The sequence below is a fragment of the Hippocampus guttulatus genome, chromosome 5 (genome assembly GCF_054856545.1).
Source record: "Hippocampus guttulatus isolate MCC_2025c chromosome 5, RoL_Hgut_1.0, whole genome shotgun sequence".
NCBI lineage: Eukaryota > Metazoa > Chordata > Actinopteri > Syngnathiformes > Syngnathidae > Hippocampus > Hippocampus guttulatus.
In genome coordinates, this window is record NC_141265.1 from 23,904,169 (window position 1) to 23,930,738 (window position 26,570).

General features: G+C 43.4%; 1 protein-coding gene and 1 long non-coding RNA gene across 4 annotated transcripts in view; both read left to right on the plus strand.

Annotated features, from left to right (window-relative positions):
• pias2 (protein inhibitor of activated STAT, 2) overlaps positions 1–26,570 on the plus strand; it is a 113,415-nt gene that overhangs the window by 39,057 nt on the left and 47,788 nt on the right. The window contains exons 3-6 of one of the 3 annotated variants that reach the window (XM_086111693.1): positions 246–1,567; positions 2,556–2,646; positions 22,187–22,321; positions 22,405–22,510. In XM_086111693.1, the coding sequence (XP_085967819.1) occupies positions 1,563–1,567; positions 2,556–2,646; positions 22,187–22,321; positions 22,405–22,510 (337 nt within the window). In that variant the 5' untranslated portion in view covers positions 246–1,562. The remainder of the gene's footprint in view (positions 1–245; positions 1,568–2,555; positions 2,647–22,186; positions 22,322–22,404; positions 22,511–26,570) is intronic. The other 2 variants (XM_086111692.1, XM_086111694.1) reach the window with 2 other exon arrangements.
• LOC147205582 (uncharacterized) lies at positions 6,325–10,126 on the plus strand. The gene is made up of 4 exons (XR_015100952.1): positions 6,325–7,398; positions 7,500–7,714; positions 7,806–7,966; positions 8,224–10,126. It is a non-coding gene; the product is annotated as an uncharacterized LOC147205582 (long non-coding RNA).

Sequence of the window (26,570 nt, forward strand, 5' to 3'; positions counted from 1 at the left end):
ACTGTACGTCTCTTCTCTTCCGTTCCACTCGAGAGGCGTTCATGGCCGCCTCCGAAAAACGTAAATTGATTATTCCTTCAATGAAGCCACGAAGAAAATCAAGCGAGGAAATCACAAAATAAATTCTGTATGGGGGATATAGAATTTATTTTGTGATTTCCTCGCTTGATTTTCTGCTTTGATGCTTTATTTTCAATTTTCGTAGTGTCATTTAAGTACAGTAATAGTTAATTTATGTTTTTCAGAGGCGGTCATGAACGACTCTCAAGTTGAACGGACACCTCTCGAGTTGAATGGAAGCAGCGTAGCACCTTCTAATGGACACATTGTAGATTGCGCCTTATAATGCGAATGTATGAAAAAAAATTATAAAATTCATTGTAGCTGCGCCTCATAATCCAGTGTGTCTTTTAGTGCGGAAAATACGGTGTGTGTGTGTATAATATATATATATACTGTATATATATAAATATATAATGTAAGGTAGGTAGGTAGGAACCCAATTCAAATTAATTTGGTACATTGTGTAAAACAAAACAAAAACAGAATGCAATGATTTACAATTCAACTAACGAAATGACATAAGGGGTGTTCACACGGCAACATTTGCTCCGGTGCTGCGCCAGTGGAGCGGTCACATGTGCAAATTTGCTCCCCACTGCCTAGCCCCGGAAAACAGCTTACACCGGAGCAAATTTGATCCACCTCAGGTGCTCCAGAGCAAATGCTTGTTTGCGGAGCAGCACCGATGTAAATTTGCACGTGTGAACTCTACAATTTGCTCTGGAGCAAATGCTCGAGAAGAGTTGATTACGTACAGCGAGAATGCGTTGCTTTCGTGCTCTGTCGGACTTCCGTCATGTGTTTGTTTAATAACGACACAAGACATGGCTGGTAACAGTAGCAAAGCACCTTTTGGGTTATACCATCTCAACTAGAACAATCGCTAACTTAGTAATTTATGGCTGCGAAATGTTGCAGAAAAACTTGGACAGGGTCTTATTTGATTGTAAAGTGTCCTTGAGTGTTTTGAAAGGCGCTTATAAATGAAATGTATTATTTTTATTATTATTATTTCACATGTTCATATGTTAATTTACCTTTTCTTTTAACAACATTCATTTGAGAATTGATGACCCTTATTGTTGAAGCTTTTTAGGTTGAATTCTTTCCCATGTTTGTGTGATGCACAAACTCAGCTGTTCAACAGTGATATCTACTATGTCTGTGTAGCTGTAGACACCTGTATTAATTTTCACAAAATCTACTGCCTATTTTTTCCATTCATCCATCTATTTTCTAATCTGCTTATCCTCACAAGGGTCGCAACCTATGCCAGCTGTCATCGGGCAATAGGTGGGGTGCATCCGGAGTAGGTTGCCAGCTACAGGGCACACAACCACTCACGCTCACAATCACACCTCGGGACAATTTAGACTGTTCCATTAACCTATCATGCATGTTTTTTTGGGAATGTGGGAGGAAACTGGAGTGCCCGGAGAAAACCCACACAGGCAAGTGACCCCCACACAGGAAGGCTGGAGGAGAGGGAAGAGTGACATATGAAGTGAGCGAGGGACGCACACAGATGCTGCTGACATCGCACACAGAGATGAAATACATTTCTGTGTTGTATCCGGAGGGTACACATATATTGTCTTTGAGAACATTCCATGACCATATTTATAATTTCAAAATTACCAGTGGATAAAATAGCCGAGCTAATTCTAAGAATGTCCGAATGGAGCAGTGAGGTGTGGGCTGCATCATGTTTCGGTCGCAACTCGCATCTTCATTGACTGCCTGTATTTCCATCTTTTTATGGATCCATAAAAAGTCATACAATATAACATCATATGTAGACCTTCAAAACACGATCTAGGCACATCGTTGGGACATCAATGTAAAGGTCAAGGTCATCTTTATTGTCAAATATGCTCTATGTACAACATACAGCACAGATGAAATTTCTTTCCTCTAAATCGTCTGTGCAAACATGCGTCCATCCATATTCTGAACCACTTATCCTTACTACGGTAATATAAAAATATTATTACATAAGTCACACGTTCGTGCAGTTAACACATGCATGCAAACAAACACTTTTGTTGCAGCATGAAAATTAGCATTAAATCACAGTTGCCATACAATGTGAACTGAATTACTGTATATTTATCTTTTTTTTTGATAGCTGGTTAAAAAAGTACCTACACTTTCCACATCCTTTTTGATGTAGTTTTTTTTTCACTGCACTCAGAATAATATTATGGTATACTTATTAGGATATCAGGCCAAAATATTTATTGAATTGTAGCCATATCGCACAGCCATAGTCATGCTATATCTCAGCAAATCAGTTCAAATATTCTTTCTTTGCACAATTTCAGGACTTATCTTCATATTTCATTTGAAAAAAAAACATGAAACTGACATAACTGGTTCTTCAACAGTGCTTTTTCTGCTTTCAAGTGCTTTTTTTTGTTTGGTTTATGGCTCAATCAAACTTATTTGACTAAAATGACAAATAATGTTCATTTGATTTTGTCTTTTTTCAGGTTTTGCTTGTCAGAGACAAGTTGCCCACAAGAAGACAATTATCCAAACAGTCTCTGTATAAAGGTCAATGGAAAACTTTTTCCTTTACCAGTAAGTTGAGTCACTATCTTGAGCGTCATGTTGACTTCTTTCATTTTATTTGAACCTATTTTCTGTTGTTCTTACTAAGGCTTGTAACTGGGAAATCTTTCAACCCAATGCTTTTATGCTATTTGTTTTAAAAATACAGTACATTATATAAAATTGGATTACTGGACCATTAAGCAAGATGGTGGCACACTAGGAGTGATTCTGACATCCACATCTTTTAATTTCTTACATTTTCTTTACTACTTATCCTGCTCAGGATTGAGGGGAGCTAGAGCGTATCAAGCGAATTTCAGGTGAAAGGTAGATTGGATTGGTGGTTAGTCAATCACAAGACACATGCAGACAGACACATACTCACACTGAAATTCACAACCCATACAGCCTGCATGGAAGTCACGCAAATGTACCACTAAACCATGAGTGACTGATTTAATTTCAAAAGATTCTTAATAATTTGAATTTCACATTAAATCTTGACACAATATGCGCTCTCTAATGAGAAATAAGTCATCATTCAACACAATTATTATGTTCAAGGGAGTAGGAAGAAGTAAAAAACGTATCTAGTCCTACCCCGTGTTATGTGTTTTTATATAAATAGATCATTTTTATATCAATCAGAAAAGAAAGAAAGTAAGAAGAAAGAAGTCTCCATTAAGGCTCTTGCTTTACCCTTAACCATGACATTTTTTACAACTTTTAGTTTGTATCGGGATTTTTATACATACACACCCTGGCACTCTTGTGTCAATTTTCTCTTGTATTCATAATGGATATTGCAGTACCTTTCTCTATTTATCAACTTAGTTCTGATTTATTATTATATTTAATTAATGTTTAGAATTTATCACCTTAACTCTGATTGATGTAGGTTGTTTGTACTATTTTTTAAAATTTGTTTTTGAACCCAGCAAGCGATTTACTCATTTTCAGGTCCGTTTCGAAATTATTCCACAGATTAACACCTTTGGCAGATACACTTCTTTGCTTGATGTTTGTTCTTGTTTTGAGTTTTTTGAATAAGTTGGTACCTCTTAAATCATAGCTGCTTTCCCCAAATTCGAAAAACTTCAGAATGTTTTGGCAGAGCAGGTTATTGTGTGCTTTGTACATTAATTGGGCAATTTTAAAGTCAACCAGGTCATAAAATTTCATCGTATTTAATTTAATAAATAGTGGATTTGTGGGTTCCGTATATTTTGATCTATTAATAATTCGAATTGCTTTTTTTTTTGTAGTTTTAGAATAGGGAGTGTATTTGTTTTGCAGGCATTTCCCCATATTTACACACAATAGGTCATACACTGTACATGGTAATAATAATGAAGTTACATTTTGTGATTTTAGGTGATGACTTGACAAATGAATAAGGCCAATTTTCTCAAACATGAGACTGAGAGAAGTGCAAACCGCAATTTCAATGAAGTTGAAACATTGAAATTAAAAACAATGATTTGCAAGTTGTTTTCATTCATTCAAATAGGCTAAAAAGACAAAAATTTTCCCACTCAAATACCTTTATTTATTTTTATTTATTTATTTATTTTGCAAATATCCAACTCTTGTTTCCAAAGATCAGCATGCTAATTGGAAAGAGGTGGGTATGGATATCAAAGAATCACCCCCGAAAGGTTCATTTTCTCACAAGCAAGGATGAGGCGAGGTTTATCACTTTTGCCACTTTTGTTTGTTTGTTTATTGTTTTATTGAACATACAATACAATAACAGATTGACAAAAGTAAAGGCAAGTAAAAATTAGAAAAAGGAAAAAAATAAAAACAATACATTTAATTAGTTGATCAATGTAATTCTGTTTTTATTACTATATTTTATAAGTATATCAAATTTATCTTCTTAACTCTGATTTGTTTAGTTTTTTTTGTACTCATCTTTTGAATTTGTTTTTGAACTCATCCAGCGATTTACTCATTTTCAGGTCAGTTTCAAACTTATTCCACAGATTGACACCTATTACTGATACACACCTTTGTTTGTTCTTGTTTTGATTTTTTTGTATTGATTAGTTCCCCTTAGATTATAACAACTATCTCTAATTTCAAAAAGCTTCTGGATATTTTGGCAAAGGAGATTATTATGTGCTTTATACATTAATTGGGCGATTTTGAAGTCAACCAGGGCATAGAATTTCATTGTGTTTGATTTGATGAATATTGGATTTGTGGGTTCTATATATTTAGACCTATTGATTATTCTGATTGCTTTTTTTTGTAGTTTTAAGACAGGGAGTGTGTGTGTTTTACCGGCGTTCCCCCATATTTCCACACAGTAGGTCATATACGGGAGTAATAATGAGTAATATAATGTGTACAAAGAACTCTTATTCAACACATCCTTAGTTTGTGGAGGATCCCTATAGTTTTGGATATTTTTCTTTTAACGTTATCTATGTGTGGCTTCCAGGATAGTTTAGTATCTATTACTAGTCCAAGAAACTTATTTTCATAAACTCGTTCTATTTCAATTGAGTTTATCTTTATTTTAACTTGGTGTTTCATTGGTCTCATGCCAAAAAGAATTAACTAAGATTTTGTCAAATTTAGAGATAGTTTATTTCTGTCGAACCAGTTTTTTATTTTGTTTAATTCATTTTCCACAGTTTTCAGGAGTTGTTTCATATTTTCTCCAGAGCAGTAAAAGGTTGTATCATCGGCGAATAGGACACATTTGAATTGTTTTGAGACACTACAGATATCATTTATATATAAGATGAATAGTTTTGGTCCAAGCACTGATCCCTGAGGAACTCCATGGGTAATCTTCAGTAGGTTAGATTTTTTGTTGAACTGCACATACCGATATCTGTTTTCTAAATAACTTTCAATCCATTTATATGCCTCTGATACCATATCTCTCTAATTTATTCAATAATATACTATGATCTATTGCAGGGGTCGGGAACCTTTTTGGCTGAGAGAGCCATAAACACCACATATTTTTAAAAGTAATTCTGTGAGAGCCATACAATATGTTTAAAACTAAAAATACAAGTAATGTGTGCATTTTATGTAATTTCAACACTTTTAAAGTACAATAGGACTCTGAATGATTTTGAACAACATTGTTATGCTGATGCTAATCAATGATGAGTATTTCTTACCATTAATGTGACTTCTGGTGCTGCATGGTTTTGCTGATGGCTTTGTAGTCTGGTTGATACTTGGTGAGGTTAAGCTTCATGCATGCATTGAGACTTCCATCCATTAAACGTGACCGTAGGTTGGTCTTAAAGACCAAGTGTGAAGTAAAGTTGGCCAACCATGTTTTTGAGTAATATCAATGGCTGAACAATTATAAGCATATTTCCGTTTTTTTTTTTTTAACGCAACCCTTCCAGATTCTTTGTTTAACCCTTAGCAACGCCCTTGACAACGAAAATGCTTTTCTTCGGCAATCTTCGGAAATCGTCGGAAATTACGTCACATGGAGAGATGCGAGGGAAGTCCTTCCATTGAACAGCATTGTTGCATTGCTTGTTGGCAAGATGCCACGGCGGTGTGTGGCGATGTATTGTTCGCAATTGAGAAAAAAGTTGTGCCAGTGGCCGAAGGATAGCAGGGCACTTAAATGGACATCTTTTATTCGCACGAAGCGAATGAATTTCACGCCATCATTGACGAGTGTTCTCTGCCATCTCCACTTCAAAGATGACTGCTTTCTCAACCGGTCTGCTTATGATCAAGGATTTGCAAAAAAGTAAGTGTGATTTTTGGATAGATGATGATGATTTTGTCAAAGCATGGCTGCCAACTCTTGTGGAATGAACAGTTGCATAGCTGCCAACTCTTGTGGAATGAACATTAGAAGGTAGCGACGTTAGCCGAAAGCTAACTCGAGAAGCTAGCAACGTTGAACAGAAGCTAGCGACGTTAGTTTTCGGCTTGAGGAAAACGAGCCAACTCTTGTCAGGGATGGCAATTTTCCGGGGATACGCGGAAATCCGCTGTTTTATTTCTTAAATTGATCATTTTTGTGAATCGTCTAAATCCGTTGAGAAAATTTTAGGGGGGGGTCAGGTACCTTATCGTCGAGTTTTCACGAGCTCTCCCGATCAGTCTCTCCATCTTCCAATTGTAAAAAGCCCTGCGATTGGACGTGTATGATGTCTTACTTGTTGTGATTGGTCGCCCCGTCCAGGCCACGCCTCTTTCTGCTTTTTTCATCACTAGCCATTGCCATCCCTGTCTTGTGGAATGAACAGGAGAAGGTAGCAACGTTGGCCCAAAGCTAACTCGAGAAGCTAGCAACGTTGAACAGGAGAAGCTAGCGATAGCGACGTTAGTTTTCGGCTCGAGGCAAACCCCGATCGATGCTATTCATATCAGCGATGAGTAATAATGGCAGTCAGACAAATTGTTCTGGAAGTACATTTCTCAGCCATTTCAATTTCAATTGGCTGGCAGCGCTGCTTTGTTGACGAATGAACATGACACGGCCTCTTGGAAAACTGTGCGACTAGCCCATAGGCAGTGAACTGCTTTGTAGATTATATGCGGCATAATTACATGCCAATTATTTTAGTCTCATGACGCGTATTAAACTTATCCTTTAGAGTAACGAGACTGGGGGAAGCTATGGAATGGAACTGGAGAGCCTGAAAAGATGCCGTTCAGAGTTGGAAGGCTTCAATGTAAAAGTTGTCGTCACTGACGGGCATCGCCAGGTGGGGAAATGGATCAGGGAGAATTGGTCCCAAGTCATCCATTATTATGATTTTTGGCACATTGTTAAAGGTTAGTGCATTTCAATGTTTATAAATACGCTAGTTTTGGGATTATGTCTTATGTATCATGCACGTCACTTCACAAGTTTTCATCTCATATTAAATATACAGGTATGTGCAAGAAACCGGACTCCTTGGCCAAAAAGAAGAGCATGACGATCCTGAAGGATTGGGTACAAAGTTTGAAGTGCCATTTGTACTGGTCTGCACTTTCCTCCCAGACACCGGAGGAAAAGAAGCAGAAGTGGCTGGCATGTGTGGACCACCTGCAGAACGTGCACGATAGTTGTTTACATCCTCCAATTACTAGAGAAAAAGCGTACCAGGTATTTTTATTTTTTATTTTTTGTGAGATGTTGCCTGCTAGTTAACCCTAAAAAATCGAAATATTGTCATACCTTGTAAATTCATTTAAAGGTCCTGAAGTCAAATGTCACAGTGGTGGAACTCCTGACAAAGACCATGTTTGTCAACGATGTCATGAAGATGTCTCACCTCGGCGTGGAAGCTTTTCACAGTGTGGTGAATCACTTTGCCCCAAAGATGTACCACTTCTCGTACAAAGGAATGAAACACAGGTGTGTTGAAGAAAGCTGATATGCATGAAATGTAGACGATAGTGAAATGTAGAACTTTGAGATATAAAGTTATTTCATCACAATTTGACAATTTTTTTAAAAATAAGGCATTTTTTGTTCTATTCCAGAATAATTCTTGCTGCTATGCATTATAATGAAAATGCTGGCAGACCACAGAAAGTGACAAAGGAAGGAATACACTCCTACTGTATCATTCATTCATTCATTCATCTTCCGAACCGGTTCATCCTCACCAGGGTCGCGAAGGGTGCTGGAGCCTATCCCAGCAGTCCTCGGGCAGTAGGCGGGGGACACCCTGAATCGGTTGCCAGCCAATCTCCTATTGTATCGTTTATCCCAAATATAAGAGTGGTGGGTATTCTCTGAGAAAGATACGTGGATGCAACTTATGGTAAGTTATGAAATAAAAAGTAATTCCAGGCAGATGCATTTCATACTGAGTTTTAAAAAAAGGTAATTACAAAAATCTCTCAAGTACAAGTCAAAAAATGATTTGCTAAAAAGAATACTCAAGTACCGAGTAGGCTAACTGCTTGAACATGAAGTCTGATCAAAAAAATTTAAACAATGTCATCAGATAGACAAAAACATAAAATTATGTGCACATGCCTGCATCTTCAAATAATAAAAATAATACCAGCCTATAACTTACCAATCTTGATGGGTCTTGTCTCCATTCCATGTCAGGTCGTCAGGGCACATTGTTTGCCTCCTGATTAGCGTCTGGCTCGTACATGTAAGGTCCAACATGTAAAATTCCAACCTCCTCTTCTTCCTCCAACTCCTCAAAAACGTGGATATCCTCACTAGCGCTTGATCGACCGCTTGTATTGCTGTTTGAATCATTGTTTCAAATGCTTTGCATGTGGCCGTATGGAGCTCTGCCATCGCTGTTCTCCATGTGACGTATCAATTCCGGGTTCCGCCCCTTTCAGGCTGGAACTTCGGAAAATATATTATTTTGTCAAATAAATATAAATATAACATATAAATGATTTTTTTCATGCTTTATTTGGTGGACAATGTTTTAAGTACTTTCATTGTGACCCTATTTGGCATTTCATGAAATTACTTCACACTTGGCCTTTAATGTTCTTTAGATGTGAGAAAGACTGCTCACATGTATAGGTAGAGCCAAATATTGTCAGTACAGCAATACTCACACGCTGCAGTGTGTGGTATGTGACGGGAAGCGCGTTCCAAGTTTTGACAATCAGCTGGTCTGCGGGTTGAAGTTTTTTCATTTCTGCCCACTTGTGTTGTCTTTCCAACTCTGCTTGCTGTCGTTCAAGTCTTTCCAAATCTTCATTCAGTGACTTGAACCTATTCACCCACATGTCTGAGGCCTTCAGGTCAGCAGCTTGTAGCTCAAAATCTCTGACTGAGACACCGGGAATGGAACTCAGGTCAGCGCTGTCCACTGTACACTCGTGCGGATGGGTGATAAACTTAAAAAGACGACTGCGCTCGCAAAATTCTCCAAAGCGCGATTTGAATGACTGCAGATTAGATGTGAATCCTGCTAGTTGCTGAAGATCAAAATGTTGAGCAGGGTCACTTGCTGTGCATGCCTCTTTAAACTCTCCCAGTTTTTCAAAGTGTAGTAAACGACCTGTTTCAATGTCGGCGATGAAAAGTTGTAGCTTGTTTTCAAATGCAAACACTGCTTGTTGCAGGGACAAAATTGTATGTCGCCTTGCATTTTCACATTGAGCTGGTTTAGATGTTCAGTCATATCCACGAGATAGTAGAATTTCAGGAGCCACTCAGTGTCAGCTAACTCGGGATGCTCGACATTTTTCATTCCAAGAAAAGTCCAGATTTCGCTCAGACAAGCCGCAAAACGGCTGAGCACCTTCCCCCTTGACAACCAACGCACGTTGCTGTGCAGAAGCAGACCAGGATAATTATTCCCAACTTCATCCAGCAGTGTTTTAAACTGGCGATCATTTAAAGCTCGGGCTGTGGCGGACACTAGGACCATGCTTCTCACCCAGCAGGCAGACAGTAGAGGGCGTGTTTATGTGAATGTCTTGGGCGCAAATTTGTAATTGTTCAGATCCACTTGTTGGCAGTCATGGAATAAAGACGTGTTTACAGTCAATCGTGTGTGCTCCTTATGACTGCCGCAGGGCAACAAGAAAATTGACCACCCGAACAAAGGCTAAAAACCTTACGCGAATGAGAGTGCTAATGAGAGAGAAGCGCTCCAGTTAGCGTAAGGTTTTTAGCCTTCGAGAGCTAACTATGGCCATCGAGGACTACGAAGCGTCCCGTGGCTGGCTTAAAAGTTCATTGCATGCCAGGAAGTATTTGTTATTGTTAGATTCAGACGAGGATGGACGTTGCATTGCTAAAATGGCTACAAAACGGATCTTTGGATGTCAAACAGCTAAGACAAGAAGAGCTCTGATGCTGGAAGAGAGGGTAAAAGTGATCAAAAGGAAAGACGGAGCAGGCAAAATAAAAGACATTGTCCAAGAAATTGATGTAAGTGAAAGTGAATGCTGATCGTAAAGTTCGCAATTTCTTTCCCTTTTTTTCTTTCTACACGAACAATATGAAGTGTCAAATAAGTGTGTGCTCATACTTATGCACTATTGGAATAAAAATAGAGTACACATATGTTTATGTGTGCGTGTAAAAATGTTTGTGTGTGTGTGGGTGTGTATGTGCTTACATCTGAGATCAAATTTGCAACAGTGAAAAATCCCTTTGGTGAAAGATTTCTTGCTGCAAACATGATTTCGTTGTAGAGGAGTTTCACTGCAGTAGATTTTACACGATCAGGCTTTTGGGTTTGATCAGCAAGTTTGAAAAAAGCGATAAAAAAGCGATACTCCTAGACTGATTCGATTGGAAGATGGAGAAATATAATAACTCTGTGAGCTGCACATAAAGGAAACAAAAATCTATCATGATATTGGCCAATTTATATAACAATATTGATATTCCATGACATATTCTCAATTATTCGATAAAAAAAATACATGTATACAGCACACTGACACCTTATGTTTTATCTTTTTATTTGAAAAAGACATGAAACAGACCTGTATTAAATGAGAAATGAATCCAGTAGTGCAGGTATATAACATGATGAAATGTAAATAGAAGCATAGTAGTCAACATATTTGTGCACAAATGTAGATATTAATATAAAAAAAGAGGCATAAAAAATCTGACAGAAATTGATGAAAGAATGTTGAGCTCCACTGCAATGTAATTTGGATACCATTTATTTTGCAAATCTCAAAGGTCAAAATCGAAACTCGGGACTGTATTGTGAAAACAATTTACATTATAGTATGTATTTTGTCCATACATTTTCTGTCGATTACCATGTCACGGATGACGGCAGTGCTGGCAAGGAGAACAAAATGGGACAAATGTGTCTGGAGACACTGTGGTCACTTGTTGAGGAACAATGTCAGAATGATCGGACTGAAAGAAAGCAAGGAAGAAATGGTGAAGTGATGCAGTCGATAGAGAGGAATGTGTGTGTGTGTGTGTGTGTGTGTGTGTGTGTATATATATATATATATATGTATTGTAATATAGATTTATATATTAAGATTAAGATATCCTTTATTTGTCCCGCAATGGGGAAATTACAATCAGAATTCAGAAAGGAAAAACGCTGGGTAGGGAGAGGGAAAAAAAAACGCGCTCGAACTATCCTCTTCCGAGGATAATTTAAGTCCAGGATAAAAAAGACCCTAGCACATAAATAAGCATGTGACAGTTACAACAAGTCACAAGACATAACATGTAATAAGGGGGAGGATGAATGGGAAGGGGGGGGGGGGGGGGTTGAGAGGGGTAACCGTGACGCGGCCGAGAATGACCAGCTGCACGGATTCACACGAGCGCTCTGCATGTCGAACCACGTCACGGGGGAAAAAGAATCGGAGCGATGAAGACGGTGATAACAAGGATGTGTATGCGCGTGTGGTTGTCCAGTTGTGTATGTGTATGCGTGTACAGGTCATAGCTGCTTCGTCGAGGTCTGCTCATCATGAAGACAGTCCCGGCTTATCAGTCCATGGCCGAGAAGGAGGGGGGCTGGTGGTGGGGGCCCCTAGACTCCATGCGTATTTCCATCCAGGGGAAAGGCCAGATAGCGTTGTTTGTTTTGGAGAGACGGCCGCTAACAATTCCAGACAGCCTTGAGTCCTTGGTCTGTATCTCCTCAGTGGCGCCGATCAGTCTGATCCAGAAATTCTTTCCGCAGCGTGGATTCCAACGTCTCCATGGTATTATCGATCGTGCGGAGTCGCTCCAAAATCACAACAATATTGCGATTGAGCTCAGTCACCGCTTGAGTCTGAGTGTTGGACATTCGCGCCAAGCCATCCAGAGTGACCGGCAGCTTCTTCACTTCCAATAGAGCCGCTCACGTCGGTTGAATTTTGCAATAGAACAGCAAGCTGCCAACACCAAACAGCAGCATACCTGTTATCAAAAGGCCAATAATGTAGATGTCTTCCACATCCTCCACGGACAGTACTGTCAGGCACACCGGTCTACACTTTCTCCATGGATCCAGGGCGTATCCGGCAGCAAGTGTCCCCGGAGGGCAAGCAGGCTCCCCACTGCCCGCTCTTTTCGTCGAAAACATTTGGTCGATTACATCCAGAGACCAGCCAACTAATTCCATGGTTAGTTCTTCGGATGAAAACATGGTAGGAGGCTAGGGGGAAAAAAAAAGTTAGACAAAAGACAGCACAAAAGACTAAGTGGCGAGCAGGGAAAAAAAAAAGGTGGGAGGGCAGGGAGCTGTGCAGAAAGCGTCCACCTTCGTTGAGAGCCAAGCAGAAAAGATTTAGAAAAGATATAAATCCTCGTCTCACCCCCCCTCGGGGGGTGTCCGTCCCTCATTCAGCTCGGGTCCTCTACCAGAGGCCAGGAAGCTTGAGGGTTCTGCGCAGTATCCTTGCTGTTCCCAGCACTGCACATTTCTGGACTGAGATGTCCGATGTTGTTCCCGGGATCTGTTGCAACCACTCATCTAGTTTGGGGGTCACTGCCCCGAGTGCTCCGACCACCACAGGCACGACTGTCACCTTTACCTTCCAGGCTCTCTCCAGCTCCTCTCTGAGCCCTTGGTATTTCTCGAGTTTCTCGTGTTCCTTCTTTCTGATGTTCCCATCACTTGGGACTGCTACATCCACTACAACGGCTTTCCTCTGCCCTTTATCTATGATCACGATATCTGGTTGGTTCGCCATTACCATCTTGTCAGTCTGGATCTGGAAGTCCCACAGGATCTTCGCTCTGTCATTCTCCACCACCTTCGGAGGTGTTTCCCATTTTGACCTTGGGGTTTCCAGTCCATACTCCGCACAGATGTTTCGGTAGACTATGCCAGCCACCTGGTTATGGCGTTCCATGTAGGCTTTCCCTGCCAGCATCTTACACCCTGCAGTTATGTGTTGGATCGTCTCAGGTGCCTCTTTGCACAACCTACACCTTGGGTCTTGTCTGGTGTGGTATATCTGGGCCTCAATGGCTCTGGTGCTCAGGGCCTGCTCCTGAGCAGCCAGGATGAGTGCCTCTGTGCTGTCCTTCAGGCCAGCCCTCTCTCGCCATTGATAGGACTTCTTGTGATCGGCCACTTCTGTTATGGTCCGGTGGTACATCCCGTGTAGTGGCTTGTCCTCCCATGATGGTCCCTCTTCCAGCATCTCATTCTCTGTTCCCCATTGTCTGAGACATTCTCTGAGTACGTCATCCGTTGGAGCCTTCTCCTTGATGAATTCATGGAGCTTGGATGTTTCATCCTGGACAGTGGCTCTCACACTCACTAGTCCCCGGCCTCCTTCCTTTCGGCTTGCGTACAGTCTCAGGGTGCTGGATTTGGGATGGAACCTTCCGTGCATGGTTAGGAGCTTTCGGGTTTTAACGTCCGTGGTCTGAATCTCTTCCTTTGGCCACCTTATTATTCCTGCAGGGTATCTGATCACTGGCAGGGCAGAGCTGTTTATTGCCCGGGTCTTATTCTTGCCATTGAGCTGGCTTCTTAGGACTTGCCTCACTCGCTCGAGGTATTTGGCCATAGCCGCTTTCCTTGTTGCCAGTTCGAGGTTGCCATTGGCTTGTGGTATACCGAGGTACTTGTAGCTGTCCTCAATGTCTGCTATTGTTCCTTCAGGGAGTGAGACCCCTTCAGTGCGGACGACCTTTCCTCTCTTAGTCACCATCCGACTACATTTCTCAAGCCCGAATGACATCCCGATGTCGCTGCTGTAGATCCTGGTTGTGTGGATCAGGGAGTCTATGTCCCTTTCGCTCTTAGCATACAGCTTTATGTCATCCATGTAGAGGAGGTGACTGATTGTAGCTCCATTTCTGAGGCTGTATCCATAGCCTGTCTTGGTGATTACTTGGCTTAGGGGGTTCAGTCCTATGCAGAACAGCAGTGGGGAGAGTGCATCACCTTGGTATATGCCACATTTGATGGACACTTGGGTAAGTGGCTTGCCATTGGCTTCAAGTGTGGTTTTCCACATCCTCATCGAGTTCGCAACGAAGGCTCTTAGGGTCCTGTTCACCTTATACAACTCCAAGCATTCAGTGATCCATGTATGTGGCATCGAGTCATAGGCTTTCTTGTAATCAATCCAGGCTGTGCACAGGTTGGTACGCCGGGACCTGCAGTCTTGTGCGACTGTTCTGTCAACCAGGAGCTGATGTTTGGCTCCTCTGGTATATCTACCAATGCCCTTCTGTGCTTTGCTCATGTATTGATCCATGTGTCCACTTATCTTAGCCGCAATGATGCCTGACATGAGCTTCCATGTTGTGGAGAGACAGGTTATTGGCCGATAGTTGGATGGGACTGCACCCTTTGAGGGATCCTTCATGATCAGGATCGTCCGCCCTTCGGTTAGCCATCCTGGGTAAGTCCCATCCCTCAGCAGCTGGTTCATTTGTGCTGCTAGGCGCTCATGGAGTGCTGTGAGTTTCTTTAGCCAGTAGGTGTGGACCATGTCCGGGCCTGGTGCTGTCCAGTTCTTCATATCTGAGACTCTTTCCTGTATGTCTGCCACTGTTATGGTAACTGGCTTCTGTTCAGGGAGGTTGCTGTGCTCCTCTCTCAGGGTCACCAGCCATTGTGCACTGCTGTTATGTGCAACCTCCTTCTCCCATATGCCTTTCCAGTACCTTTCAGTTTCCAGTCTTGGTGGGTCAGCTCTGTTGTTAGGACCCTGCCACTAAGCGTACACTTTTGCAGGTTGTATTGCGAACAGCCTGTTTATTCGTCTGGCCTCATTCTCTTTCGTGTACCGCTTTAGGCGGCTGGACAAGGCTTGGAGCCTTTGTTTGGCAGTTTCGAGTGCTTCAGGTATGGACATCTGGATGTACCTCTCGGGTATCGGCCTTTTCATCACACCTCTCTGGGCCTCCGTCAATTGACTCACATCTTTCCGAGCCGCCTTGATCTTAGCCTCCAGCCGTCTTCTCCATGGTGGGTAACGTATCTCATGGCTTCCATGGTTGCTCTTATAGCCAAGCATCTCAATGATCACTGATGCTGAAGCGTATATCAGCTCATTGGTTTCCGTGATCGTTACGGTAGGGATCGCCCTCAGTGCTGCATTCACACTTTCCATGAGACTTTCAGGTGGTATTTCACATAGCCGTTGTAATCGGTTTCTAGGTTGCCCAGCTTTCATTCTCGCCATGATTTTAGCTTTCAGGTCAGTTACTGGCTCGCTCAGCATTTCATTCATTGGGGCTGGCCTCCCAATCTCATCATCTGCATTCATTGGGGCTTGCCTCCCAATCTCTGGTATGACCTCCTCCTCTAATCTGGCAGCCTGGGGCCCTTCACCATGGAACCTGCGTTGTACCTCATCAATCTCAAGTTGTGACAGCAGTTGCCGTTTGTGGATGTTGGAACACTGAGCTACTAGTTGTTTCGTGGTCAACCGTGGTCAACCGCCATGTTATCGCATCTCGCCCATCTCCGCTTTGTTCCAGTAGCCCATTTTTCATCAAGGTGCTCTGGTTCCCCAGCACCTGACGCAGACCTTGTTTGGCCGGGCGACGTCTGAGCCGGCATGTCATTCATTTTACTGTCTCTCATCATTGTATGAGGTAGGCATTAGCGTGAAGGATCTTGCCCAAGGACCCACACTGGATGGTGTTATGTGCTCATTTTTTGCCCCAAGCGGGATTCGAACCACAGTCTCCCTTACCAACTGAGCTATCCAGCCGCTTTTATATATATATATATATATATATATATGTATATATATATATATTATAGAGCTGTCAAACGATTAAAATATTTAATCTAATTAAAAACTCAACTGTTGTAATTAACCCAAATTAACTCAATCGTGATTACTCACACATTTTTTTATTGTTTCTGAGTTTCCTTTTATATTTTTTGTCCTATTTTTTCCCGTTTCAATGCTCTCATCAACATGGAATCATGAATCAGTTTTCTATGTGCAAAATGCAAATATTTACTGAAATAATTTAGATTTTCAATTTTACATGAACATTTTTCACTTGGAGCAGTTATTCACACACACTCTTTCTGCTTGGCTCTCGACAAAGGCGGACGCTTTCTGCACAGCTCCCTGCCCCCCCCCCCCCCCTTTTTTCTTTTCCCTGCTCGCCACTTAGTCTTTTGTGCTGTCTTTTGTCTAACTTTTTTTTTTCCCTAGCCTCCTACCGTGTTTTCATCCGAAGAACTAACCATGGAATTAGTTGGCTGGTCTCTCGATGTAATTGACAAAATTTTTTCGACGAAAAGAGCGGGCAGTGGGGAGCCGGCTTGCCCTCCGGGGACACTTGCTGCCGGATACGCCCTGGATCCATGGAGAAAGTGGAGACCGGTGTGCCTGACAGTACTGTCCGTGGAGGATGTGGAAGACATCTACATTATTGGCCTTTTGATAACAGGTATGCTGCTGTTTGGTGTTGGCAGCTTGCTGTTCTATCGCAAGATTCAACCGACGGGAGCGGCTCTATTGGAAGTTAAGAAGCTGCCGGTCACTCTGGATGGTTTGGCGCGAATGTCCAACACTCAGACTCAAGCGGTGACTGAGCTCAATCGCAATATTGTTGTGATTTTGGAGCGACTCCGCGCGATCGATAATACCATGGAGACGTTGGAATCCACGCTGCGGAAAGAATTTCTGGATCAGACTGATCGGCGCCACTGAGGAGATACAGACCAAGGACTCAAGGCTGTCTGGAATTGTTAGCGGCCGTCTCTCCAAAACAAACAACGCTATCTGGCCTTTCCCCTGGATGGAAATACGCACGGAGTCTAGGGCCCCCCACCGCCCCCTCCTTCTCGGCCATGGACTGATAAGCCGGGACTGTCTTCACGATGAGCAGACCTCGACGATGCAGCTATGACCTGCACACGCATACACATACATAACTGGACAACCACACGCGCATACACATCCTTGTTATCACCGTCTTCATCGCTCCGATTCTTTTTCCCCCGTGACGTGGTTCGACATGCAGAGCGCTCGTGTGAATCCGTGCAGCTGGTCATTCTCGGCCGCGTCGCGGTCGCCCCCCCCAACCCCCTTCCCATTCATCCTCCCCCTTATTACATGTTATGTCCTGTGACTTGTTGTAACTGTCATATGCTTATTTCTGTGCTAGGGTCTTTTTTTATCCTGGACTTAAATTATCCTCGGAAGAGGATAGTTCGAGCGTGGGTTTTTTTCCCTCTCCCGACCCAGTGTTTTTTCCTTTCTGAATTCTGATTGTAATTTCCCGATTGCGGGACAAATAAAGGATATCTTATCTTATCTTATCTTATAATCTCTCACACAATATTACTGTCCATCAACAACAGTGAACACAATATTTTGTCACACAACAGCTGCTTTAACAGCTCTTTTTATGGAATCAAAACAGAGCAATATAAAATTATAAAGGGCACATCAAAGGTAAACTAGTACTCAACCTATCGTGGATTTAAGCCATGGTTGCATACTTCGTTTTTCTCAAGTTTGCTTTGAACACAGCAGTCAGTCTATGTTGATTCTGTTGGTCCTTTTTGCGCGGAAGTCTCTCTCTGGTTTTGTGAAGACATCATTTCAGATGACTACACTTGGTTCGATAACAACACTGGAGACGTTTTATTTTCAGTGTGGTCGCGAGGTCGCTACCACTGCACTGCTAAACTCTCGACGTGCTTCGCTGTCAGACGAACACAGAGAAGCTCCACCCCTATTATTTATATGGACACGGAACACCGTAACCTTCCACACAAAATATTTTCAAACAAGTAACAATCGTGTCAGTGGCATACATCGTACTCAACAGAATGTTCTTTATTCACCAGAGGCTCATCAACCTAGTCTCTTATTTCTCTCCCGAAATAGTGTCTTCTCCCGCTTGGTGTACCTTAGCCTTCTCCGCTACGTACAATTTCTGTTCATAGCTTGTCATGGAGGCTCTCGCTGGCAATCCGTAGTGGAGTCATTAGATGCAATGCGAATGATTTCAGCTTGAGTCAAGCTGTGGACAATGTTCACAGGCTTGCATGTAGTCGCCATACATTTAGCTATGGCTTCAGCAAATTTGCTCTTCGTCGTGTTATCCATTTTCTTCTCTTTGAAATTATCCATAGCTGTCTGTCTTAGACGAGGGGGCGGAGTACTCACATCAGCTGTGTGCTTGGTCATTAAGTGGTATTTCAGACTCGACGTGCTCTGATGATAGCTCAGTTTACGACTGCAAAACATCCAGGTAACCTTGGTCTTGTCAGTGGAACTATATGGCAACTTTTTAATCGTAAACTTTCCATTCATAAACTCTTTAAGTATCCGTTTTCGGTGTCTCGCGCTGCTGTGGCTGGCAAAACAGACATGGGCGTGGACCTGTGCAGCGCGCTTGTTGTTTTGTTTCTGGTTTATTTATAGAGTAATATGTGACGTGTGCCTCGTTAATCTCGCGAGAAAAAAATGTAATCACATTAAAATTCATTTAAATTAATGTCGATAATAACGCGCTAAACTGACAGCTGTAATATATATATATAGATACTGTAGATATATTTAATAAATTTTTCCGGCCTCATGGCAATGTACCATTTTTTAAAAACTACTTCGGATCACATGAAGAGAAAAACATACACATCCCCAAACACACATCAACAGACTTCCACACACAACAATAATCCTTTCATTCAGACAAACATTCATATTGTTATCATTATCGTCATCATCCTTATAATCCTCATAATCATCATCCTAACAATTAATTAAATAACCCTTCCAAAAAAGAAAAACAGAAAGGGCTTGAGTGGTTCACGGTTGACAAAGTTTGTTTTTTGTTATGCAGATAAAAACAAAACAAGACAAAACATAAATCCACACAAAAAAAAATCGGTCCAAAAGAAAAATGAACAATATCGAAACTTGCATTTCAAAATACAAATGGTCTTTTCCCAATAGTTGAGCCCTAGTTTTCTTTGTAACGGCCTAAGACAATTCTCTCCTTCACTCCCTCTGGTCCATATTCATTGTGTTTACACGCCATGCCATTGAGCAGCACGTTGACTACTTGGCACCATTTATATAGGCTGACTGACTGCTAACCACATTGAAGACAACCGCAATGCTAATTAGAGGACACACCTTGGTTGAACATGCCCCGATGTATGCCCATGTACATCCCTAAAAAGAATTCTCTAACCACAATGAAGCACTGTCTGATTTTCAATTATTATTCGTCATTGTCGTTCTACTACTAGTTGTAGTGTGTTTCTTGTGTTGTTATTTTTCTTTGATTAAGAGAGGGATACTCATATCGTTGTGGTTGCTTTATTAGTGACAATAGTGTTGTTGTTTTTTTTTTTTTGGATGTGTTGGGGGAGGGGCCTAACCAAATATGAAATTGATTAAAAAACTTTTGTAATGTTCTAATTCATTTAACAAAAACGTATACCTATGTAGTTTTCTTTCATTTACTGTGCATTATATTCTTGCTGGTGCTTTCATTGCTCATCCTTGTTGTTGGGAGTGTATACTTGCATGTACATTATTTTAAAGGCTGAATGATTTATTGCATTTGCAATTTAATCCCAATTTGATGAAACATGATGACTAATTGTAAAAGCTGTGATTTAAAAGGACCGAAAGAAAAGGGTGAGGGTTGCCAAGCAGGCAGAGATGTCATCCCTGTAACTCATGCATGCCGCTATACATGCACATAATTTTTGGTCTGTTTTCTGTCTCATGAGACGTTAAGGCAAGTCATAATTATCATAACAATAATAGATTTAATTTGTCATCCACTTTTCATCAGCATGATCTCAAAGTGTTTGAGACATGTTTGAGATTTTTCACCTCATTTTAAAAACAAAAACTATCTGTGTCACGCACTGTCTGCGTGTGCGAGTGTGTGGCTGATAAAATTTCTGTTTGAATAGATGATTTGTCATGCATTCTGTTGTTTGCCACAGATAAAAAAATAAAATAAATGTTGACTTTGATTGAACTCTCAACGATGTTTGGGCACAGGGCGCTACTGAGCAGTGACCGAATCGAAACCCATCTTCCCATCAGATGATTTGAAGATGGAAATATCCTGCTCAGATGTCATATATTTTGAAGATAATTGCATCTGTATGTGGTCATATGTTGTTGGGTTATAAGATCTCGTTAATGAAAATAAAGACAGGCAAAATGTTTATTGCTTGTCAGTAGTTGCCATTTAATTAATGTGGTGCCGCTGTCTGGGCTTGTAATTAGAGGTAAGATCGGGCCTAAAAAATCCAGCCCGATCCAACCCACGGGTATTAAAGCCCAACCCAGCTTGAGCCCGACCAATTAACTTGATTTGCAGGCCCGAGCCTGAAGCAAACCAGAAATTTCATATTTCATTTGTGAGGACTCAGGAGGAGGAGGGGTGATTTTTGATAACAAAGTAAAGCCTGTCTTTTGTCACGAAATCTAAGTTAAACAAGACTGTATAAACATTTACACCTTTTATATTTCTGTTTCTGCACAGGGTACATTAACCGACAATTTTAATCATTGACGGATTTTTTTTTCAGAGTTGACTGGAAAAGTTTAAGGACGTCTGTCATTTTGACGGGTTGAAAACTGGGCCATAAACCACAGCAGCAGTACGTCCTTAAGAATCTAACGCGGCACTTTAAGAGAGAGAAGGAGAGAGACAAAGAAGAACAATGACGGGTGGATAGTAGACAGACACGAAGGAGTTCTTTGAATCGTCATTGGAAGAGTTTAGTACAGTACGTGTTGTGATGAGGCGACTTGTTGTTTTTGCGAACCACGGTCTCTCGTGGCCAAAACTATTCACGGCCTCGAAACTAAGAAAAAAGAAACTAAGAAAAAAAAAAAAAGTCAGCGAGCGAGAAGCCTGGTCCGACCCGAACCCGAAGCAATGATTGACATTTTCGGCCCGACCCGACTAGGGTCTATCTCGGGCTCGGGCCGCTCGATCTTACCTCTACTTGTAATATGTGCTGCTGGTTTTTGTAATTGGAACATTTTAGGTCATATATGCAGGTGCAATCTTACTTTACCTACACAAAAGCATGTGTAATGGCTAAGTTTTATTTTTACACAGGATATGTAAAATGTATTTGTTTGCAGTCCACTTGTTTAACATACGTTTCATGCAACATGAGAAGGTGGATATGTTGAAGTGACAAAGCCACAGATTTGTTGGCATTATTGTGAGAATGTGTGCTTTAGTTTTCTTACTGATTCACAGTAGTATAGTGCATACAGTGCATTTGTTTCTGCCACACTTGTTTGGCAGAATTATATTGCCACAGTGAATCCTTACAAAATGACATATTTAAGTATTGAGTAAGTTTAAACCTGTACCTGTAGTTCAGAAATAAACTGTCTTTCATGTTAATACTTAATTCATTTTAATCTTGCCTTTTTGTTTAAAATAATTGAAAAGGATGTTGAAAAAAGTAATCACGTGTGACATCGCAATCGCAATTTTTATCGAAAAAAAACCCCCATTCTTTTGTCCCTCGGTTTTGTTTTGTTTTTTAATGAATGTGTGCGTGAATGTGGTATGGTGGATGGGAGTAATTGAAAGAGACATTGAAAAGGGAATTTTGTTTTGCTTTAGGGAACAAATATGCTAAAGTACTTTGTGCTGCATTGTTTGAAAGGCAATATTCAGAGAGTCTGAATTGATTTGCAAAACATTTGTTTTTGTTAGGGTTACACACCTCCCCCCAAAAATGGCGTGGAACAAAAGAGACCAGGAAAACCCCTGAACATTACCTCATTGGTGCGACTGTCCTCAGCAGTACCCAATCAGATTTCAGTGACATGGGCACCTGAAATTGGAAAGGTAACAATCGTACTCAATTTGCAATTTTCCTTATTTATATTGTCAGGGACCTGATGTTGGGATAAAACCTCTGATCTTTGCAGACCTACTCCATGTCTGTGTACCTAGTGAGGCAGCTAACATCACCACTGCTGCTGCAGAGGCTGAAGATGAAGGGCACCAGAAACCCAGACCACTCCAGAGCACTAAGTAACTGCGCTGCCTATTATAACAGTCTCTTTAATACCACAATGAAATGAAATTGTCATAATGACTGACTTGAGCCATTTTTAGAGTTACTGTAGTTGCGGTGTTTCACAAACTTCAGCCACAGAAATCAACAACACAACGTTGTCCTGAAATGAAGTTAATTTGCTGACTAAAGATGCAGATAAACGACTTCATTACTTTGACATTGTGTAATGCGGTGCCTGACAGTGGTTCAGCAGTGGCTCCAACACAGCGGCTACATTGTTAGCGGCTTCAGTGTGAGCAGTTTCCCTGCTACCCGCTAGCCCTCTAAGCAAGGAGGGATATAACATTATCCAAATGCCATTATAATATCACAATATCAGCCCCACAAGAAAAAACATTGTAATATTCATCCATCCATCCATTTTCCGAACCGCTTGATCCTCACTAGGGTCGCGGGGGGTGCTGGAGCGTATCCCAGCCGTCTTCGGGCAGTAGGCGGGGGACACCCTGAATCAGTTGCCAGCCAATCGCAGATTGTAATATTATATTAATATTATATTTTTAATCCATCCATCCATCCATCATCTACCGCTTATCCAGGGCCGGGTCGCGGGGGCAACAGCTTTAGCAGGGAAGCCCAGACTTCCCTCTCCCTAGCTACTTCTTCCAGCTCTCCCCGGGGGATCCCGAGACGTTCCCAGGCCAGCTGGGTGACATAGTCTCTCCAGCGTGTCCTGGGTCTTCCTCGGGGTCTCCTCCCGATGGGACATGCCCGGAACACCTCACCAGGGAGGCGCTCAGGAGGCATCCGAATCAGATGCCCAAGCCACCTCATCTGGCTCCTCTCGATGTGGAGGAGAAGCGGCTCGACTCTGAGCCCCTCCCGGATGACCGAGCTTCTCACCTTATCTCTAAGGGAGAGCCCGGACACCCTGCGGAAAAAACTCATTTCGGCCGCTTGTAACCGGGATCTCGTTCTTTCGGTCACGACCCATAGCTCGTGACCATAGGTGAGGGTTGGAACATAGATCGACCGGTAAATTGAGAGCTTCGCCCTTTGGCTCAGCTACTTCTTCACCACGACAGACCGATACAACGTCCGCATCACAGCAGACGCCGCACCGATCCGCCTGTCGATCTCTAGCTCCCTCCTGCCCCCACTCGTGAACAAGACCCCAAGGTACTTGAACTCCTCCACTTGGGGCAACATCTCCTCCCCGACCCGGAGGGGGCACTCCACCCTTTTCCGACTGAGGACCATGGTTTCAGATTTGGAGGTGCTGATCTTCATCCAAACCGCTTCGCACTCGGCTGCGAAACGCTCCAGTGAGAGTTGGAGAGCCCTGTTTGAAGGAGCCAACAGCACCACATCATCCGCAAAAAGCAGGGATGCAATACTGAGGCCCCCAAAACGGACCCCCTCAACGCTTCGGCTGCGCCTAGAAATTCTGTCCATAAAGGTTATGAACAGAATCGGCGACAAAGGGCAGCATTGGCGGAGTCCTACCCCCACTGGAAACGATTCCGACTTACTGCCGGCAATGCGAACCAAACTCTGACATCGGTGGTATAGTGACCGAACCGCCCGTATCAGGGGGTTCGGTACCCCATACCCACGAAGCACCCCCCACAGAACTCCCCGAGGGACACGGTCAAACGCCTTCTCCAAGTCCACAAAACACATGTAGACTGGTTGGGCGAATTCCCACATACCCTCGAGGACCCTGCTAAGGGTGTAGAGCTGGTCCACTGTTCCACGGCCGGGACGAAAACCACACTGCTCGTCCTCAATCTGACGCTCGACTTCCTGACGGACCCTCCTCTCCAGCACCCCTGAATAGACCTTACCAGGGAGGCTGAGGAGTGTGATCCCTCTGTAGTTGAAACACACCCTCCGGTCCCCCTTTTTAAAAAGAGGGACTACCACCCTGGTCTGCCAATCCAGAGGCACTCTCCCTGTTGACCACGCGATGTTGCAGAGGCGTGTCAACCAGGACAGCCCCACAACATCCAGAGCCTTGAGGAACTCCGGGCGGATCTCATCCACCCCTGGGGCCTTGCCACCGAGGAGCTTTTTAACCACATCGGTGACTTCAACCACAGAGATAGGAGAGCCCACCTCAGAGTCCCCAGGCTCTGCTTCCTCCAAGGAAGGCGTGTTGGTGGAGTTGAGGAGGTCTTCGAAGTACTCTGCCCACCGGTTCACAACGTCCCGAGTCGAAGTCAGCAGCGCCCCATCCCCACTGTACACAGTGTTAGTGGTGCACTGCTTCCCCCTCCTGAGACGTCGGATGGTGGACCAGAATTTCCTCGAAGCCGTCCGGAAGTCGGCTTCCATGGCCTCACCGAACTCCTCCGACGCTCTGGTTTTTGCCTCGGCGACCACCGAAGCTGCGTTCCGCTTGGCCAGTCGATACCCGTCAGCTGCCTCTGGGGTCCCACAGGCCATAAAGGCTCGATAGGACTCCTTCTTCAGCTTGACGGCATCCCTTACTGCTGGTGTCCACCAGCGAGTACGGGGGTTGCCGCCACGACAGGCACCAACCACCTTACGGCCAGAACTCAGATTGGCCGCCTCAACAATAGAGGCACGGAACATGGTCCACTCGGGCTCAATGTCCCCCGCCTCCCCCGGAACATGGGAAAAGCTCTGTCGGAGGTGGGAGTTGAAACTCCTTCTGACAGGGGATTCCGCCAGGCGCTCCCAACAAACCCTCACAATACGTTTGGGTCTGCCAGGACGGACCGGCATCTTCCCCCACCATCGGAGCCTACTCACCACCAGGTGGTGATCAGTTGACAGCTCCGCCACTCTCTTCACCCGAGTGTCCAGAACATGCGGCCGCAAATCCGATGATACAACTACAAAGTCGATCATCGAACTGCGGCCTAGGGTGTCCTGGTGCCAAGTGCACATATGGACACCCTTATGTTTGAACAAGGTGTTCGTTATGGACAATCCGTGGCGAGCACAGAAGTCCAATAACAAAACACCACTCGAGTTCTGATCGGGGCGGCCGTTCCTCCCAATCACGCTCCTCCAGGTCTCACTGTCATTGCCCACGTGAGCATTGAAGTCCCCCAGCAGAACAAGGGAGTCCCCAGCAGGAGTGCTCTCCAGCACACCCTCCAAGGACTCCAAAAAGGGTGGGTATGCTGAGCTGCTGTTTGGTGCATATGCACAAACAACAGTCAGGACCCGTCCACCCACCCGAAGGCGGAGGGAGGCAACCCTCTCGTCTCCCAGTGTGAACCCCAATGTACAGGCACTGAGCCGGGGGGCAATGAGTATGCCCACACCTGCTCTGCGCCTCTCACCGTGAGCAACTCCAGAGTGGAAGAGAGTCCAACCCCTCTCGAGAGAACTGGTACCAGAACCCAGGCTGTGTGTGGAGGCAAGTCCGACTATATCCAGTCGGAAATTCTCTGCCTCACACACCAGCTCGGGCTCCTTCCCTGCCAGAGAGGTGACATTCCATGTCCCAAGAGCTAGCTTCTGCAGCCGAGGATCGGACCGCCTGGGTCCCCGCCTTTGGCTGCCGCCCAGCTCACATTGCACCCGACCCCTTTGGCCCCTCTCATGGGTGGTGAGCCCATGGGAAGGGGGACCCACGTTGCCTCTTCGGGCTGTGCCTGGCCGGGCCCCATGGGTGTAGGCCCGGCCACCAGGCGCTTGCCAACGAGCCCCACATCCAGGCCTGGCTCCAGAGGGGGGCCCCGGTGACCCGCGTCCGGGCAGGGGAAACCTTGGTCCATATATTTTTCTCATCATAAGGGTCTTTGAGCCGTGCTTTGTCTGGCCCCTCACCTAGAACCTGTTTGCCATGGGTGACCCTGCCAGGGGCATAAAGCCCCAGACAACTTAGCTCCTAGGATCATTGGGACACACAAACCCCTCCACCACGGTAAGGTGACGACTCACGGAGGGGTATATTTTTAATCACTTTATTTATTTATTTTACACTTAAATTTCAAAAGTGCTTAACAGCATATTATTTTCACGTCAGAACCACAGTAGTCATTTTTCCTGCTTAAACAGCACACATGAGCACCTGATTTGTTAAAAGGTGATGAG